The following is a 20,554-nucleotide window of genomic DNA, read 5'->3' as shown; positions in this document are numbered from 1 at the left end:
GGAAATGGGGGCGGGGGGGGGGGGGGGGGGGGGGGGTTCAATTGGATGCACTCAGAAGTTGAGAGAGCTCAACATAGGTTAATAAGGGAGAAAAAGACGCCGAATGGAAGTACGAGGACCAAAGTGCACAAAATGGAAAGAAGGTTGAACTATGTGATCGCATAGTTAAAAATCTATGAGATTTTTCAAATGGTCAAGTTTTTGGTGCCTTTACCGGCGACTATTGTTTTTGACAAGTTTTAGTTAATTTTAGCTTTAATCTGAATTATATTGTTTTCTTTAGTTTAATTTATTATATTAGAAAACATTTACAATGTTTCTTACTTTTTTTTTTTTGGACCTTGTATGTGAAGTTTAAGAATTAATGATCTTGCTCGATTTGACCCAATGATTGAACGAACATTCAACTTTCGAAGAAGACAACAGTTGGAAACACACTAAAAATAGAAAAAGGAAGATATGACAAACGAAAATCCAAATGAAATAGCCATCGGGGCTAATTTGGGAGTGACATAACCGAATACAGAAGCAACTAATTAAAACGCAAGGCTCGCGGGTAAATATATGGTTCCACAGGTCGTGGAAAGCTAGCCTAGCATAGTATATCTGACGTTTGGTCAGGTAAAATTCCACCTGATGACTGATGTTATCAACATGTTCCAAAACGCGCTACAATTCTTTGGAAGAGCTACAGAGAATCCCAACCCATATATATCAAGATTTCTGGACATGTGTGCAACTATCAACTATCTAGGGGTGTCAGCGAAGAAATCAGATTGAGGCTCTTCCCATACGCATTGAGAGGTTCAGCAAGAGAGTGGTTAGACACTTGTCCACAATATAGCATTACTATATGGAATCAATTGAATCAGAAATTCCTTAGCAAATTTTTTCAGTCGAAAAGGATTGCAAAGCTAAAGGATGAGATTGCTACTTTCCAACAATTGGACTCAGAATGCTATTCAGAGACTTGGAAATGATATAAAGATTTACTCTGTAAATGCCCACAACACGGATTGCAAAAGTGGCTTGAGGTACAATACTTCTACATTGGTCAGAATTTGATTAGCAGGGCGAACATAGACTCTATGTACGATGGTTCCATCACAAAAGAACTGTGGATCAAGTCCACCAAATCATGGAGGATTTAGCATTTATTAACGCACTTTAGCCTACTGAAAGAATGAGCAAAAAAAGCTGCAAGGGGTGTTCAAAGTTGATTTTTTGATTGCAAATTTAGCATGGTTGGCATTATTGTTACAAAAAATAGATTAGATTATTGGAACTAAAATGCAAACATTGTGGAAGGGGCCACAGAGTATTGATTGTAATGTATGATCTCCTTTGTTCAGACAGTGGAAGATGTGAACTACACTCAGAATTTTTAAAGGCAAAAACACAATCCAAAATCTAACACTTATTACCCATGTTGGAAAAATTACCCATGCTTTTAATGGAGTAATAATCAGGGAACTCAGATCGCACCAAAGTAAACTACATCACCTGGATTTCAGAGGAATGAGAAGAAGTCTTCACTAGAAGATCTCGTGACTAACTTAGCAGAAATATCCACTCAACATATGCAAAGAATGGATAAGATCTTACAAGTTCAAAGAGTTGCCATAAAAAATTTGAAAAATCATATGGGACAAATAACCAAAGCACTTTCAGAGAGACTACTAGGAGCATTGCCTAGTGACACTGAAACGAACACTAAAGAGCACTACAAAGCTATCTACTCGTAGTAGAGTACAGTTACCTAAGATAAATGTGAAGAAGTCAGTGGCTACACAAGAAAAGGTATCTACCATGATTGAGGAGCACTTGGAGTAATATGAGTGAAACAAAGAACAAGATGGAACATCAGAGGATCCAAAGGTTAAGGTAACCGCTCCTACTAAAGAAATTGTTCAACCACTATGATTTTTACATAGGCTAAAGTACCATAAACTAGACAACTGATTCTCAAAGTTCCTTGAGGTATTCAAAAAGTTTCATATCAATATACCATTTGTAGATGCACTTGCACAAATGCACAGTTACACGAAGTTCATGAAGGAAATACTCACAAACAAGAAGTTAGAGGATGTTTGGACAGTGATGTTGAACAAAGAATGCTATACCATCTTATGGAATAAGTCGCCTAAACTAAAGGATTCAGGGAGTTTTACTATCCCTTGTACTATTGGTAATATGAAATTGATAAGTTTTTCTGTGATTTGGGTGTTAGCATTAACCTCATGCCTTACTTTATTTTTAGGAAGCTAAACTTGGGAGATGCAAAGGCAACATCGATATCTTTTCAATTGGCAGACTTGTTCATAAAATTTTCAAGGAAAATTATTAAAGACATACTGGTGAAGGTCAATAAATTTATCTATCCTACAAACTTTGTCATTCTGGACATGGTTGAGGAGGATAAAGACGTGTTATTGATATTGGGAAGACCGTTCCTTGCAGCATGTCGAGACATAATAGATGTGCAGAAAGGATAATTGATGTTGCGATTAAATGATGAGCAGGTGACATTCAACGTTTTCAATACTATCAAGTATCCTACAGAATCAGATAACTGTCTATACATTGATATGGTGGATTTGGTCGTGGAGGAGACTTTTATTATTGGGCATCCTCAAGACCACTTGGAGAATTTTCTTGTACATTTACAAGATTAAAAAAAAACAGTTGAAGAGATAAAAAAAAAAATAAAAAAAATTGCTCTTCCTTTGCTTTGTCCAAGGCAAACATGTCTAGTATTTTTTAGATATATGACTGATGCATAAGAAATAGACTACCTTTAGCTCTATCTCTTTTAATTTCCATTCCTAGAATCTTTTTAGCTGATCCTTAGTCTTTCATCTCAAATTCTTGTTTTAACATTTGCTTAATGTGATTTATTTCAGTAATACTACATCTAGCTAACAACGTATCATTAACATAGAGCAAGAGATAGTATGAATTAGGACCTCGCTACCTTGATAATAAAAACATGGATCATATTCACTTCTATTAAAGTTGAGGCCCTTTATAAAAGTATCAAACTTGATGTACCACCATTTATGAGCTTGTTTCAGGCCATAGAGTGATTTTTGTAAAAGACACACATAGTTTTCCTTACCTTTTTGTTCAAATCTTTTTGGTTGATTCATATAGATTTTTTCATCCAAATTTCTATACAAAAAGGCAGTTTTCACATCTAGCAGTTCTAATTCAAAACAAATTGAGAAACAAGAGACAGTACAAGTCTTATAGATGTATATTTGACCCAGGTGAAAAATCTCATTTTAATCAATCCCTTCTCTTTGGTTAAAGCCCTTAGCAGCTAAAGTGGCCATGAACCTGACCTTTTTACCTTTAGAATCGTCTTCTTTTATTTTATAGATCCATTTGCAATCAATGATCCTTTCTCCTTTTGGTTTATTAACTGAAACCCAACTCTTATTTTTGTCTAATGAAAGCATTTCATCTTTCATAGCTACCAACTATAACTTAGCATTCTTTTCGTTAATAGTTTCTTCATATGAGTTAGGCTAATTATCAAAATAAGTCTAAACATTAAATGCAATAATAAAGTCAGGTTCATTATACCTTGATGGTGATCTTATTCCTATTTTCCCTCTATCTCTACTTATACCATTTTTTTTTATCGAAACTCATGTTTACATCAATTAACAGTTCACAATCAGCATATAATGATAATAATCAAGATGTGAGATATTTTCATAATGCTAAAACATATAATCTCATAGTCATTATATAATCCTCAACTTAAATTTATAATATTATATCATCGCACCACATGTAATCCACCAAAATGTACCCTCTAGTTGAAATTTGTATCTGCCCGTCAGGTTAAGAACTTTTCCCATGGGCCTTTGGCCCCATCTGTAAATGAAAGTGGGTTTCAAGACATTTGATAATCAATTTTAGGACACGTTCAAGGTTCCTTTGTAAACTATATGTATACGATCAAGACCAATGCTCGATCAAGCCCCCTCCGTGTAATATAGAACAGGGTCAACGCCTCTCTATGAACTAAAAAAAGTAAATAATCACGGATACTTTTCTGATCGATTTCAATATCACATGTCACATTCCAATTCATAAATAACCCATGTACAACCTTTATGATTTCACATATATCATAATGAAAGAATCTTTCATAATAATCATATAAAAGTACAATAAATTAACATAATTGCACATAATGTAATAGTATAATTAATTTATCAATATTTGAAAATATATAAAATTTCCCACAAAGTATTACAAAACTCACCTCCTTAAAAGAATTTCGTCCTCGAAATTCAACTTGCTATATACAAAAAAGTCGTGGATACTGAGAATGCATCTGCACTTTACTTTCCCATGTAGCTTATTTTATATCACGATTCCTCCATAGAATTTTAACCAAAGGAATAGTTTTACCATGTAAGACCTATTTTTTTCTATCCAATATGTAAATTGGTCATTCTTCTTATGTAAGAATTTTTTCAACTCCACTGGTTGTGATTTTAAAACATGAGACGGATCTAGAATATACTTACGAAGCATGGAAATATGAAATACATCATGAACTCTGAACAATTCCATTGGCAAAGCCAATAGATAAGGAACTGGACAAATGCATTCAACAATCTCATATGGGCCAATATATCTCAGACTCAATTTATCTCGTTTCTCAAATCTGATAACACCTTCCCGTGATGATAATCGTAGGAAAACTCTATCCCCAATATCAAATTCAAAGTTTCTTCCGCATCTGTTTGCGTAATTCTTCTGTCTATCTCAATCTATCTTTAACTTTTCTTTAATTATCCTTACTTTTTCAGCAGTAATCTAAACATATTTAGGAATAGTCATCTGCCCTTGTAGTAACTTCAAAAATTCCTCATGCTTTGTATCTTTATATGAATGAGGGTAATAAGCATTGTAAAAGATACGTCAAAAATTTGTCCAAGTGATGATATAAGGGTCTCGATATGTGCTTTGTACTGACTGCCACCAATCATATGTACCCACATCTAACAAGAAAGTGGCAAGACACAACTTTCAATCATCTGGGCAACCCATAACATCAATACTGTCTTTATCTTGATCATCCATGCCTGAGCAACTGCAGGATTGATTGTGTCTATGAAAACTTTAGTCCCTAATATTGTAGCCCACTCAATACTAAAATCACTATCAGCACTACGCGTAGTAGAAATAACCCTAGTAGTAATTCTTTCAACAGCCATAGGATCATTTCTAACCACATTTCCCAATCCTTGTTGTTCAGGAGGTTGGTGAACTAATTCATCTATTCTCTCGAATCCTCTAAGTTCATCTCTATCAAAAACAATATGAAAGTGGAGCAACATCTCTTGAAGCCTTGGGTCTGACTCACATACAATTATGCATGATATGCTAAACATCAAAATGTGTGTACAATGCAAGCCTATGGACTCTAAAGCATGTTTTGATACCAAAGTGACACGTCCCGCTCCGAGTAATGCTAGTAGTGGATCCGAAACGTGATGTGCGTCGTAATAAATACCAACTAAAAGTCGAACCCAACATCGAGGCTACTACAATATGCAAATTTTATAAATTAATTTTAATATAATTTCAGCATTATTTTCCCTTTAAATAGGACTAGCAACATATAATCTACTATACACAAATCTCAAAATATATAACGCAATGCAATAGAAATGCGAAGTCCCATATGTGTGATTACCAATTCGTTATTGTAAATATCTTACAAATATGTTTGCTTAGTCCCCATTCCTGGTAGTCTAGCTCACGAAATCTCAACTTTTACTATGAAAATAACATGATATGTATATATAAATACAAAATACCTAGTGAGCCCCATAACTATCTAAAAGTAATGCAAAATCATATCTAAACATGAACATGCATCTCGAAACACTAACTATATGCTCTCTGAAATGAGTCATACTAGCAAACTCTATCATATGGCTCTGACTCCAAAATTAAAAACTCAATCCAAAAGATGTCCAGGAACTCGACTGCTACATGATAAGAAAAATTGTGGAAAAATTTATGAATTGATAGCTCAATGAGTAGAGAAGTTCAAAAATAAATATATCTTTTCATTTATACATTTTTATTGCATGTTTACATCAATTAAGAGTTCACAATCAGCATATAATAATAATCAAGATATGAGACATCCTCATAATACTGAAATATATAATCTCATAGTCACGATATAATCCTCAACTCAAATTTATAATATCATCCCATCGCAATACATGCAATCCACCAAAATGTACCATCTGACTGAAATTGTAGTCCATCACTCGGGCTAAGAACTTTCGCCACAGACTTTTGGCCCCCTCTGTGAACGAAAGCGAGTCTCAAGACTTATGGTAATCAATTTTAGAACACAGTCAAGACTCCACTGTAAATTATATGTACACAGTCAAGACCAATGCTCGGTTAAGATCCCCCCGTGTATGATAGAACACGGCCAACGCTCTTTTGTGAACTAGAAGAAGTATATAATTACAGGTACTTTTCTGGTCAGTCTCAATATCATATGTCACATTCCAATTCATAAGTAATCCATGTACAACCGATATGATTTCACATATATCATAATGAAATAATCTTTCACTATAATAATGTAATTGTATAATAAATTCATATAATTGCACATAATATAATAGTATAATTAATTTATCAATATTTGAAAATATATAAGTTTTTCTACTCACAGAACTATATACGCAAAATCAACTATTGGTAAGCTGTCCCGATATCTGTATCTTCGCTGGAAATATGATATAATTTTTAAATAAACAATTAACAATTTTAAGAAATTCTGATAATTATATAGACGATACCAAAACTTTATTTTTTCATTGTTAAACGATTTCTAAAGTACCTTTAATTACTTAAGCTAATTTTTCTTTCATTTAACTTTATTACATAGCTTATTATTCTTAATGCAATAATTTTTCTTCGATAAAATTGAATTTAAACAATCTAACTACTCTAAAATTAAATATAACTATTTAATAAATAACTTTTTACTTACCTTTGAATTTGAAGAATTCAAGCTTAATAGTAGAGATCATTTATTTTCTAACAATTTGACGATTTTCCTATTTTCTTCTTCTTTTTCTTACCCTCCTTTCTTTCTTTCCTTCCTCTTTTTTTCCCTGCTCTTGTTTTTCTTCTATGTGTTGTGTGTATTGGGGTGTGGAAATGGATTGTTTATATATAAATGAATTGGTTTATGATGAAATGGGTACATATCCATTCCACCGTCTACTATTTCAATTTGTTTGTTTTCTTATTTTTTTTTTCCCAAAGCTTGATGTTTTTGACTTCCATTTTAGGTTTTGATTTTTTTTTTTTTTGGGTATAATTAAAGTATTACAATATGTGCAATTGACAAGTTGATAAAATTTGTGGGTTTAAGTAAATGTATAGTTAAAATTGAAATTTTATCCATTAAAAAGTTATATAAAATAAAAATAAAAAACTTTAAAATAATTTCGATTTTGGCTGCTCAACTTTTTTTCCTATTGGCTCGAGTCAATCCCAACGACAATCCCTTGTTTGAGCCCCATTTTAAGGAAAAAATGTATTTTTCAATAGCGAGATGGTGAACGTGTGGTTAAAAATTAAGAAAATTTTTGAATTTACGTGTAATATTATTTTATTAAAGAATATGTGGTTGAAAATGATTTTGAAAATATGAATTTTATGAAGAATGAGGCTCACACAGGGGTAAAGTCTACAACATTGGTTGACATCTATGTGTTGTCAAAATTCAAATTAATGATTTAGAATTTTTTTTTTTAAATGGATGAATATGATGATGTCAAATAACATGTTGTCAATCCATAACTAATATTGTTAATATAGAATGATTGATTTCAGCAAAATTAAAAATAGAATCATTTTTGAGTTATTTCAAAAAATATATATGTGAAAATTACACAATTTCTTACTTTAAAAATTCACAATTCTAAAATAAGATGGATAATTTAACCTTTCAAAAATCAAATGATTTATTTTAATTAATATTTTTTTAAAATAAATATTTTTACTAAATATATGTTCTCCAATACACACAAAACCCTCATTAATTCTCACTACTCTCTCTCCATTTCTCCCACAGATGAAAAGTGATTTCACGAGCCCCCCAGGGCACATCCAAGTTGGCGGAACAATCACATTGGGGGCTCTGGAACCAAGTGTGGGGAGTTCGATTCCTGGTTGGAGCAGCCAAGTGATGTAATAACCAGATGAAGGGTTGGAGCAGCTTGGTGATGTAATAACCATGGAGGAGGGTCCCTTTGGGGAAGGAGCAAAAGCCATGTGGGAACCTGGGAACCAACAAGGGCACAACCTGCGATTTACCTCCACTAGTCACTGAGGGGCCGGGGGCTAGAGGTCCAGGATTTAGTCCGGCTAAGCTGGGACACCTGGGTTATAAAAAAAAAAAAAAAAGTGATTTCACGAATTCATGACTGAATCTCTCTCTACATTTCTACCTAATTAATTCCCACTACTTTCTCCACATCTCTCTCAACATTTCTCCCAGAAATTTTTTTGATAGATCTGACATATGCAAAATTGAACAAAAATGGCAACAGGAGGACCGGATCCATTGTTTGGATTAAAGAACAGTTTTCTACTTGGGTGCATACCAGGCAACCATCAATAACAGCAACATCCCCCGTCTTTCCACAGAAGACGCCATTGAGAGGGACTCACTCGTTTTCAGATCGTATATTGCCCTCGGCAGTTATCATGTATAATTAGATTATGCATTCTGCCTTGTTTTCCAGATCGTAGCTACAGAAAGTAGTATTTTTAGATTCTGTAAATTGAGAACTCCTTTTTTTCAATGTGATTTTTTTAGTTTTTTCGTACTGCGTGAATTTTTCGACGAAAAATTTCTGGTGTTGACAGGTTGTCATGAAGTGGTGGCGGCTCTGTTGAAGAAGGGCTCTCTTGTGGGCGGCGGTAATGGTAACAGTGATGATGGTCGTGGGGTGAAATGGGGTTGAATGCATGTGACCAATTTTTTGATAGATTGTAACTAATAATAGGTCAATTTGTAATATGTGACCTTAAAATTGTGACTACGACTCACAATTTATTAAGTTGTGATCAAAAAATTAATCGTGACTAATTAATATAAAAATTTGCAATGAATAAATGACTTGTGATCAATAAAAATTTTGATTCTGTGACTAATGGATAATATGTGATTTATAAATTTTTTTATTCGTGGTCGAAAAATAATACGTAACTTATAAATTTTTTGATTTGTGACCAAGAAATAAGTTGTGACTAGTAATTTGATAAATTGTGACTAAAAATTAATTCGTGACCAATTAATTCTCTAATTTGTGATCAGTAAATAAATTGTTACCATTAAATTGGTTAATTCATGACCAACGTGACCAATAAGAAAAATAAATTGTGACAAAAATAATGCGTGACCTAAAAAATTAATAATTTATAACTGCTAATAAGTTGTGACTTATAATATTTATAATTTGTGACCTATAAATAAATTGTGACGTATAAATTTTTTATCTGTGACCGACGTACAAAATTGTGACATGAAAAATTTTGATTTATGATCGAAAAATAAGTTGTGAACAATAATGTGATAATTTGTGACTAAAAATTAAATCGTAGCTAATTATTTTTTTGATTTGTTAACATATTGTGATCTACAAAAATTTTGAATTGTGATCGTAAAAAAATACGTGACATAAAATTTTTTATTTGTAACAAAAAATAATAAGTAACTAATTAAATTGTTAATTTGTGACCAAATTGTATAGATCTGTGATTTAAATATATTTAATTAATAAAATAATTAATTAACTAATTAAATCATAAATAAATTTTAATAAAAATCTGATTTTTGAAGTTTAAAACTTATTTTCTTATTTTTGAAATGTGTGATACTTAAATTCTTAATTATGAAATTTTCCCAAAATATATACCGAAAAGCCCTTGTTTGGGAGCCAGTTAATTTGAGAGAATTCATTTTCCAGTCTCATTATTTTTGCCACGATTTCATGACTTTTGTATTTGTTGCAGGGTTTCGTCTTTGTTTTCCAATTAGACCCCTTTAATGGCAAAGAAATCGTGATGTATTTTTTGAAACTGGGTAGTTGCAGTGATAAATAAAATTGTTAAAGTTTAAAAGAAATGAATAACTCTTGACATAATTTTTATAAAAAATGTTAAGGTCCTGTTTGAGTTTTATCTCTTATGTGGGACCTATAACGCTTATATTTTTTTTCATTCTCACTTTTACAATAATGTGGCCTGTGCAATGGTAAAAAAATTTCTACAAATGAAATGAAAATGAGCCAACGATAAAAGATGGCTTTTATGCCCAAAGCCACAAAAGTCATATACGCGCCTCGTATTTGAATTTCGTCAATGGGCCCTGGCCCACTTTTTTCAAAATAAAGGAATCCTCGACAGTGTGATGTACCAAACAGTAGCCGTTAGAAAATCAAACATCTCATTTGCACTCTCCAATCTCCAAGAAGGAGAAAACTATCTTCAAAAAACAAAATTTTTGTTTCCCTTTTTCTATCCATTCTTCTGCAGTAGCAATAAATTCAGGTAATCACGGAGCACTCTTTTCGATTTCTCATTTTCTTAATAAAATTTTTGAGCTTCTGAATTGATTTTTGATTTTGAAGGAGCTGAGAAACTGAGGAGGAAAGAAAGAGGATGTCACTGACGCCAGACCATTTTCGTAAGGTGGGAACAGGGGTTTCGCCATCTCCATCACCCTTTTTCACGCCGCGGCCTGAGAGGCGTAGGCCTGATTCAAGAGGGTCTGAGTGGAACTCGAATCGTCAGGACAAAGATAAAGAGGTCAACGTGCAGGTTCTGCTAAGATGCAGGTGAATTTTTTCCAGATTTAATTTATTCACTCTTTCAATGTTTTTATCAGTAAATTAATTATACATTTCTGTTTTTAGGTTTTAATTCACAAACACGGAAATTTATACTTGATGCATTAAGGCAGGAAAGTTGAAATCCATGAAAAAATTATGCAAAAATGTTTCCCACTTTGGTTGGGCCTAAATTTGTCAGTAAATCAATAGTGTTGCAGATGAGGACTCCATTTGTGAACACATCCTTTAGATTTTGTTTAAATGGCTTATTTTGTATGATGTACTATGTTTACTGTTTTGTTTGAATTTAAATTTAGGCCATTGAGTGATGATGAACAGAGGGCAAATGTGCCAAAGGTTGTCACTTGCAACGAAAATAAACGAGAAGTCACTGTTTTACAAGGCCTGGCTAACAAGCAAGTGGACAGAGTTTTCACCTTTGATAAGGTAAGCATTATTTGTTGTAATGATTATTTAAATCCTGAGGCAGCAAAAATATTCATTTACGCTTTAACGTTTTTCCGAAATATTTGGAAGGTCTTCGGGCCAAAAGCACAACAAAGATCAATATATGATCAAGCTATTTCCCCAATTGTTTGTGAAATGCTTGAGGGCTTCAACTGCACTGTCTTTGCTTATGGGCAAACTGGAACAGGGAAAACTTATACAATGGAAGGAGGGATGAGAAATAAGGTATGATTATATCAACCTAAGAAATAAGGTATTTGTTCATGTTTTTCCTGATTGTCTTGAATTCAACAATGCCGCACTTGTCCTAGGGTGGTGAATTGCCTGCTGAGGCAGGTGTTATTCCTAGAGCAGTTCGACAAATCTTTGACACACTTGATGCACAAGATGCTGATTACAGTATGAAAGTGACCTTTTTGGAACTTTATAACGAAGAAATAACTGACTTGCTCGGTCCAGAAGATAATTCAAAATCAACTGAAGATAGGCAAAAAAAGCCTATTTCTTTGATGGAAGATGGAAAGGGTTGTGTGGTTGTAAGAGGCCTTGAAGAGGAAGCTGTATACAGTGCAAATGACATTTACAACCTTTTGGAACGAGGTGCAGCCAGAAGGCGCACGGCAGACACTCTTTTAAACAAGCGCAGTAGGTGTGGTTTATCTAGCCCTCATCAATATATATATTTTCACATCCTGATTAATCTTGGTGGCTAAAACGTTTCACATGATGCAGCCGTTCCCATTCTGTATTCACCATAACTGTTCACATAAAAGAAAAGGGCGTTGGAGATGAAGATCTTATCAAATGTGGCAAGCTTAATCTTGTTGATTTGGCAGGATCGGAGAATATTTCTCGTTCAGGAGCTCGAGAGGTGTGAAATTAATTCTTTATTTATTCATTGTTCATGGCTGTAAAAATACTTCCACTGTCAAGGTCCTGTATTCCTAGAAATTATGTCTAAATAACCTTGAGAAAAAATGTTGTCTTTGGCCATAGATTTTATCTTAGTTGTGCTCCACCTTTTCATTAAAACTAAAAATATAAAGCAGTTCATCGCAGTGCTGCAGCTTAATTTTCGTGCAGAATAAAAAGAAAGAGTGAGTTGAATAAATGCAAACCCTAGATTCAGTGATGGATTATGTAATTGATTTAAGTATCTTGTCAGTCAGAAGCAATAACAGTATAAGACAATGGGAAAATGTTCATGCTAGAATTTATTGATACTGCTCAGTTTTCTCTTCATTTTGTTTTGACGAGTGCAAGGATGAAAGGGCTCCATTATAATAATTAAGTTTTGCTGGTTTTAACCATCAAATATTGATCAAAATTCCAAATTATAATACAGCTTCGTGCAAGAGAAGCTGGGGAAATAAATAAGAGCTTACTAACCTTGGGCCGTGTAATTAATACACTGGTGGAGCATTCTCTTCACATACCTTACAGGTCTGAGTAAGTGGTAGTATATTATTTATTTAAGGGATAAATGAATATTTTTTCCACCTTCATCTCCTCTTCTGAACCATTGTACAGGGATAGTAAGCTAACCAGGCTCCTAAGAGACTCCTTAGGAGGAAAAACAAAGACATGCATCATTGCAACAATTTCTCCATCAGTTCAAAGTTTGGAAGAAACTTTGAGTACACTAGACTATGCTTGTCGAGCTAAAAACATTAAAAACAAGCCAGAGGTTTGTATAGCTATTTTTTTTGCCTCAGTTTGTATATTATATATTTTTCGTTTGGTTGTGCTACATGTACATAATAAGTTTACATGATCGTTTACTTACACATGATGTGGTGAAAGATTGGATCAAAATTTCTTCAACCAAATAAAAGAAAAAAAACTTCTCCCCTCTCTTTTTGACACCTCATTTGTATAAATCCATTATGTAACCGCTTATGTACAAGTAACATTATTTTTTCTCATTTGAGCTTAATGAAACTTCTTTTGAAAGGCAAACCAAAGAGTCTCCAAGGCTATGCTGCTTAAGGATATATACTTGGAGATGGAGAAAATGAAACAAGGTATTCTGTCGTGCCTGCATTTTGTGGTTTTATATACAGTATTAGAATCTTGATTTTGAAGTCCTTTCCATCTGAATTCAAATCAGATATTCGAGCAGCAAGGGAAAAGAATGGTGTTTATATTCCACACGAAAGATTTCTACAGGATGAAGCTGAGAAAAAGGTACATAAGTCGTTATCTGGTGCATCTCATCCTGGCAACTTGTTCTGCTTTAGTCAAGTTCATTGTCAGAACTGTTATAATGCAATGGAATTTAGCTTGGGTGAACAACTTTTATCTGTTACTTTTATAAAGAAATTCAGGCCTTACATAACGTTTAGCCTGAATAAACCATAATAGTAAACTTCTATCTGATTTGTTTGAATCTTATATGGTGAGATATATGTCTTGCAGGCAAAAACTGAAAGGATAGAGCTATTAGAGATTGATCTCGACAACAGCCAGAAAGTAAACCTTGCTTGTTCAACTTTTTCATGGTTATTAATTTCATACTGCTGTATCTGTTCACTGACCTTTGCCACTTCACAGCAACTTCATAAATTTCGTGAGCTTTATCTCAGTGAGCAAGAAGATAAACTGAACGTTGAAAGTGAGCTCAAAGACTGCAAGGTATAAGCAAAGAAATGCACGAGAATGTCGTACTTTTTGTGGCTGTTCATCTGATTTGCACAGCATTTTTCAGGAAAATCTACAAAATACATACAAAATACTGCAAGAGCTGCAAGAAAATTATAAGACAGCCACTTCAGCATTGAAGGAAAAGGAGTCTACCATCTCCAAACTCCAGCATTCAGGTTACAAGAAAGTTATCAACAAGAGTCATGCATCTTTTTCCACATCACTTATTAAACATTTAATCTTTTGTTATTGAAAACAGAAATTCGATTGACGGACTGTGCAAAGGATTTACGGGCTAATTTGGAAGGTGCATGCAAAGATATAAATGATCTTTTTGAAAAAATAGGTATGTGTCCTTTCATTTAATTTCTTTTTGCATGTATTTTTATCTGTTTATTTCTTTAGTGTCTATTTGTTTATTTATTTACTTAAAGGTCTGTCTTTCTGCATGTATTTTACTCAAATAGTTCATTTCATTCCTTTATATATAAGTTGTGTTTTTTCTAACTTAATTAGTTATTATAAATCTTATGTGGTTGATTGACTACCGCCTGATAAAATTTACTTTCAAATGGTAGTCACTTTTATGTCCAAGATCTATTTTCACTACAAGTTTAAATGAGAAAAGAAAGAAAGAAAGAAAGAAAAAAAGACATATTAAGCCCCTGTTTCATGGTCATTATTTTGAGAAAATGATAATTTTAATAGTAATTTTTGGAGAATATGTGGTTAAAAAGTAAGGAAAAGTGTTGGATTTACGTGCAAAATATTTTATGTGAATGTGTGGTTGAAAATGAGTATAAGAATTAAAGAGTTTTGATTTAAAGGAAGATAAACAGGGACTAAACAAAGAAAGCTTCATGTACTCAACTAACACTAAAATGCCTTGCAGATCATAAAGACAAAATTGAAGTTGAAAATCAAAGTCTTCTCCTTACATTTGGTGCACAGCTTGACAGAAGTTTAAAACTTCTGCACGAGATCGTTGTGGGGTCGATTTTCGAGCAACAACAGCAACTAAGAAGTTTCGAAGAGCATGCTACCTCATTTCTTGACAGTAAATGCGATGTAAGACATTGAAGCTAGAAAGTATAATTACTTTAAGCCTTTGTTTGGCAAAATTCATAAATAGTCATATTTCATTTTCAATCACCTATTCCTATGGAGCCACATGTAGTATTCACATATCACCACTCATTTCTACCTATTTATAAATTAAACCAATTATAAATTCTTCCAACACGAAGTCTAAATTGTCAAGTTTGTCAGTAGGATGATCTGTTTCTTCTTTTCTTATCTATCAGTCAACCCAGGCCATGGAATCAAGGATTAAAAAACTGACAAAGACGTACGATTCAGGAATCTTGGCCTTAAATAAACTTAGCGACATACTGCAGTTAAAAGCTTCTTCTGATCTGAGACAAATGAAGTCAATGATATCCTCCCAAGCAACTACTGTGGAGAATGTATGAAGTTTATGTAATAAACTGTGATTTCATTCCGTAGCTGTGTCATAATAATGTCTAAGATATGGTGTTGTATTATGTATGAGCAGTTCCTCAAAACAGCATCTTTGGAGGCCAAGGATTTTATTTCTGATATTCAGAATTCTCTGGCTGAACAACGGCAACTTTTGGGGTTTTCTGCCCAACAGCAACAAGAGGTTGGTTGCTGAGGATGGTGATTAACTCGTGTTCTTCAAAATCCCTAATTTCTTTGCCAAGAGAAATCTTAACCTGATTCTTGTAAATATGTAGGGATTACGCCGAAGTGTAGGCTCGGCACAAGTGATTTCAAATGCAACAATCACTTTTTTGAATGACCTCCACCAACAAGCATCTCAACTCATGAAAGTTCTTGAAGAAAGCCAGATTGTTAAATCCCATCAATTACAAAATTTTGAGCAAATGTTTAAGGTCAAGTAGTAATTAAGTACTGTATCTGCATGAATAATTTCAAGGTGGTATGGACATTTATGGTATTGTCCTTTTCTGCTTTTTACAACAGGAAGAGGCTATTAGAGAAGAAAAATCAGCCATGGAAAAAATAGCGGCAATATTGGCATCTCTGACAGCTAGGAAAACTGCTATTGTGAGTTCATTTTTTATTCGGTTTGTTAATAATCTGGTAGACGACAGTCTTTAAATTGAGTACTTGAAATATGTTAAAATGAATTTCAGGTGTCGGAAGCCTCAAAATCTTTCGAAGACTCGTGCATACAAGAAAATAAGAGAGTGATGCAGGGATTGACCAACATGCAACAAGTTTCCACTAAAGCGGAGAAAGAGTTAAATGAATACATAGAGAAGGCCAAAAATCATTATTTGGAAGACACATTCTCCTCAGCTGAATGCATAGCTACAATAGAAAATTGTCTGCGGGACAAGTAAGCTTCTAACCTATTATATGTCTTGATTTTTGATCTGTGCTTTGAGGTTTCAAATGGGCTAATGGAAGGTATAGTATGCACACTCCAGATGTAGGTTTTGCAAATTTATGGCATGTTTGGTAGGGAGGAAAGGATAGTAGCACTGGAGTATTGTAATGAAATAAGTAGCTAAATCTTAATTCATTATACTATCTATTATCGCATGCCAAACATGCACTCAGTGTTAAGAGTTTTGTATTACAGCAATAAGCAGAGGAGGAAGACACTGGATAGCGGATCACCACTCAAAATAGATATGAAAACACAATATAGAACCATGAGATCACGACAAATGTTAATCTCATTAACTGTTGCACATTCTTTAGTTCATTAACAAATTACTGATAAGTAAAATTGTTTCATCCTGATCATTAACAAATTACTGATAAGTAAAATTGTTTCATCCTGATGAGCAGCGCTAAAAGGGTGGACTGCTGTGGTCAACAATGGGATAATGCACAATTAGGCATTAATCATGTTTCTAAGAATAATCTTGCAGAAATAGAATCAAATGTCCGGTAAGTTTTTTTATGGAATATTTTTCTTTGATGAATATTTTTAACTTTGCATTATTCTCATTTGGTCTCTTTGTGCAGGACAAAGATTCTTGAAAATCATTCTATACATGACGAGCTTGTTTCCACTTCCTCATCTATGAACACAGAATTCCACAAACATATCCACGATTTGAATATGTCCACCCATGGTACTTATATTTCATAAAACAGTTCTTTTCCTTTGACGTCTCAAATAGAAGCCACTTAACTAGAAAAGTCATGCATATGCAGATTCTTTGATGTTTGACAAAGAAAGTACAAAGCAAATAGATTTGATGACTAAGATCAGCTTGGATCAGCTCAAGTCAACAAGTGTGAATCATGGTAAAAGCGTATCAGATATTTGCAATAGAACAGAGCAATGTCTCAGCAAAGATTATTTGGTACGTTTAGGAACATGAACATCATTGACATTATTATATAGAACAAAACATGGTTTGAGATGCATGTTTCTTTTTCAGAGTTCAGAATGATAGGGAGCTTTTGAATTATATAGAACACTACACACTCATCTATTATATTCTCCAATCCAGTCTAGTCCAATATTGCGGACCATACATGCCAACAAAGAATCAAAAGAAGTTGAAACTAGACTGATCATTGGAGCAATTGAAGTGTCTACATACTAACAAATTTCTTAATTTTCAACAGGTTGATGAGCATACAAATAGAACTCCTAAGAAGCGAGCAATTCCAGTTCCGAGCTTGGAGTCAATAGAGGAGATGAGAGCACACATTGTTGAGGTTCATTCAGAAGCGATTTCAAAATGTAGTAATGCTGAGAGCAAGATTTTGCAGCCATATTTAGGAGCATCAATGAACAGAACTCCTTTCCAGAATGTCAATTAGTTACTTCTGGGATTAGAGAGTTAGTAAAATCTTAACTAGTTATGTTGTATGTTCAGCGCATCTCCAATGCCATCACCAAAGCACTCGCTAATTTAACGAGTCACATCTCATTTTCATGCTAGAGGGAAAATTTTTCTTGCCGATCACAATATAGAATGATGCTTAGTTTGTTGTTATAGTGGGAAAAGTTTGAGCTAAGAATTTGCTTCCTTAACCTACATAAAATCTATGATCAAAATGAAAGCTTATACGAAGTCTGTTGCTTTAATGGAAGCTTTAAATGGTCGATAAATCTCTACCATTTGTTAACTCAGTTTAGAACTTAATAAGCTCATCACCAACATTCTTTACACCTCCCCTCAAACTGGAGTGGGTCTTTGCCACCCAAGTTTGTCATGAAGAAACTTAAATTGTGAATGAGACAGTGGCTTTGTGAGGCAATTTGCCACTTGCTCTTGCGAAGGAACATACATTGCCCTTGTTTGGCTCTACTGAAAAAGTGGATTAAAATTCAATTCAAAGTCAATAATTAATTTTAGTTATACATTTCATGATATTTACGATTTTTCAATTACACATTTTATTCACTTATATATCAAAATTACTAAAAATCTAGTTTTTATCTAAACCAATTGTCTCCTTACTTCAAGTTGTTTGTTGATCACTTCGACACTTGTAAAATGCTAATCAATGTCAATTTGGCTTTGACTTGGAATGGGATGACAAAAAATGGTTTTGCTTGGGCATTTTCTTTTATTCTTTGGTTTTTTACCTTTGACATTTTCACCTAATTCTTTTGAATCGCCAATATATATTGATTTTAGTTAGAATCAGCCTGTCATCGATAATCATCAATGGCTTGATGGTGATGGAAGTATGATCAATGATTTCCAACATCGCTTATGATATTGTCATTAGTAATAATTGGTGAAGGTGTTTCAATGAGCATCAATAATTTTATCTATAATTTCGTTTAGATCACTTAGATATGTCGATTTCAATTAGAATCATTATATTGATTGAACTTGTTTATTACACATTATTTTTGAAAAAAACTACATTATTTTGATAACGAGGTAGAATTTATTTTTTAACATAAACACTAGTATATTTTGAACTTAGAAATAAAAAAAAAAAAAATATATTTCTAACTAGAAATATAAAGGTGAGTTTTAAGGTTACTGTTCATAAGTTGGGTAGGTTGGTGGGATGCTAATCGGCTGGGTGAGTTTGTAATTGCTTGGGTAGGTTGGTGGGCTGCTCATTGGCTGGGTGAGTTTGTAATTGCTGGTCTCGGCTGGGTGAGTTTGAAATTAGTGGTTGTCTTAACTATGGTTGGCTTAACTATGGTTGTCTTGGGTGGGGAGCCAAATTATAGGTTGAGATATTTCATTATCGTTTCTAGAGTATTCCTCAGTTGAGAGAGGCTGTAGAGAGCAATATCGAGGGTTTGCTTGTCGTCGTTTACGTTTGCCATTTGATAGAGGAAATCTGAGGGTTTTTTGAGCCAACTTATAGGTTGAGAGATGTGATTATCCTTTCTAGAATTTTCCCCATTTGAGAGAGGCTGTTGAGAGCAGTATTGAGGGTTTTCTTCTCGTTGTTTACCGTCGTTGTTTGACAGAGGAAATTTGAGGGTTTTCTTTCACTTACTCACGGGATGCGCTCCCCGTCTGAGAGAGGTTGTAGATCTAACTAGAGGGTTTTTTTTCTCTTCGTTTACCTTTGCCGTTGCAAAGAAAAAATCGAGGGTTTTTTTACTGTTGTTCACTCTTGCTGTTACACTGGCCGGTGTTTTGAATCGCTGGTATTTTCACAGTACAACGGTGTTTTGGAAACTTATTCTCTGTAAAGGTGAGTCTTTTACTTCGATTTTTTCAGGTGTCAATTATTTTATATTTCTGTCGTGATTTTTCTTAAATATATAATGTTTTCTACAAGTGCTGGTACTTCGACAGTGGATGAACACCGGTTCGTAGGATCTTGGCTCTCTGTATCTATTGTTTCAGCAGCTTTTTTCGCTGTGTTTTCGACACTGGTTGTGAACAACTGAGGTTTCTTCTTTTAATATTTTATTGTGTAATTATGTGCAAAGGTGAGATTGTTACTTTAATTTTTTTTTAATATTTCTGGTTCTTTAATTGTATATATAAATTATTTTATTTTGCTCGTTATGTATATAATAAATTCATCGTTTAAGGAAAGCTTTGAATAAATTGATGCTTTAAGGAAAGCTTCGAAATAGTTACATTTTGACTCACTAAATGCTAATTCAGTTATCCGTTAATTGTATATATAAATTCTTTTATTTTGGTGGTTATGTATATAATAAATTAATCCTTTAAGGAAAGCTTCGAATAAATTCACGCTTTAAGGAAAACTTCGAAATAGTTACATTCTGACTTAGTAAATGTTAATGCAGTTATCTGTATAACTTGTTTCAGGTTTGGGTTAATTCTATAAACTAAATTCAACAACTATCTGGTGTTCAAGCTATTCTAATGAAATGATTTTTTGAATTGATCTTTGTCAAACTTACACAGTTTAATTTAACTATTGTTTTATTTACAATCAATCATTGAATTGTTTGTGTATATTCATCTATTACTTAAATTGCTATGATGAGAGAGAATTATATTTTATTTCAGTTTCTTTTGTTGTCGCCATTTGTGAAAAGTGAGAAGAAAGAAAATGTGTAAAAC

General features: G+C 33.4%; 1 protein-coding gene and 1 long non-coding RNA gene across 2 annotated transcripts; both read left to right on the top strand.

Annotated features, from left to right (window-relative positions):
- Nucleotides 1-8,482: 8,482 nt before the first annotated feature.
- LOC111369197 lies at nucleotides 8,483-9,089 on the top strand. Its single transcript, XR_002698069.1, has 2 exons — nucleotides 8,483-8,780; nucleotides 8,941-9,089. It is a non-coding gene; the product is annotated as an uncharacterized LOC111369197 (long non-coding RNA).
- A 1,393-nt stretch (nucleotides 9,090-10,482) lies between these two features.
- Nucleotides 10,483-18,028, top strand: LOC111369388 (kinesin-like protein KIN-5B). The gene is made up of 24 exons (XM_022990882.1): nucleotides 10,483-10,626; nucleotides 10,707-10,913; nucleotides 11,225-11,354; nucleotides 11,445-11,600; nucleotides 11,687-12,024; nucleotides 12,108-12,246; nucleotides 12,721-12,818; nucleotides 12,906-13,062; nucleotides 13,330-13,399; nucleotides 13,486-13,562; nucleotides 13,794-13,847; nucleotides 13,929-14,009; nucleotides 14,083-14,194; nucleotides 14,278-14,364; nucleotides 14,911-15,086; nucleotides 15,323-15,484; nucleotides 15,574-15,681; nucleotides 15,776-15,934; nucleotides 16,026-16,109; nucleotides 16,199-16,404; nucleotides 16,863-16,964; nucleotides 17,043-17,152; nucleotides 17,235-17,386; nucleotides 17,655-18,028. The coding sequence occupies exons 2-24, from the start codon at nucleotides 10,738-10,740 to the stop codon at nucleotides 17,850-17,852; spliced, it is 3,132 nt and encodes a 1,043-aa protein (XP_022846650.1). The 5' UTR covers nucleotides 10,483-10,626; nucleotides 10,707-10,737; the 3' UTR covers nucleotides 17,853-18,028.
- The last annotated feature ends 2,526 nt before the right edge of the window (nucleotides 18,029-20,554 follow it).

The sequence above is a fragment of the Olea europaea genome, chromosome 20 (assembly GCF_002742605.1).
Source record: "Olea europaea var. sylvestris chromosome 20, O_europaea_v1, whole genome shotgun sequence".
NCBI lineage: Eukaryota > Viridiplantae > Streptophyta > Magnoliopsida > Lamiales > Oleaceae > Olea > Olea europaea.
This window is presented reverse-complemented; position numbering and strand designations above follow the sequence as displayed.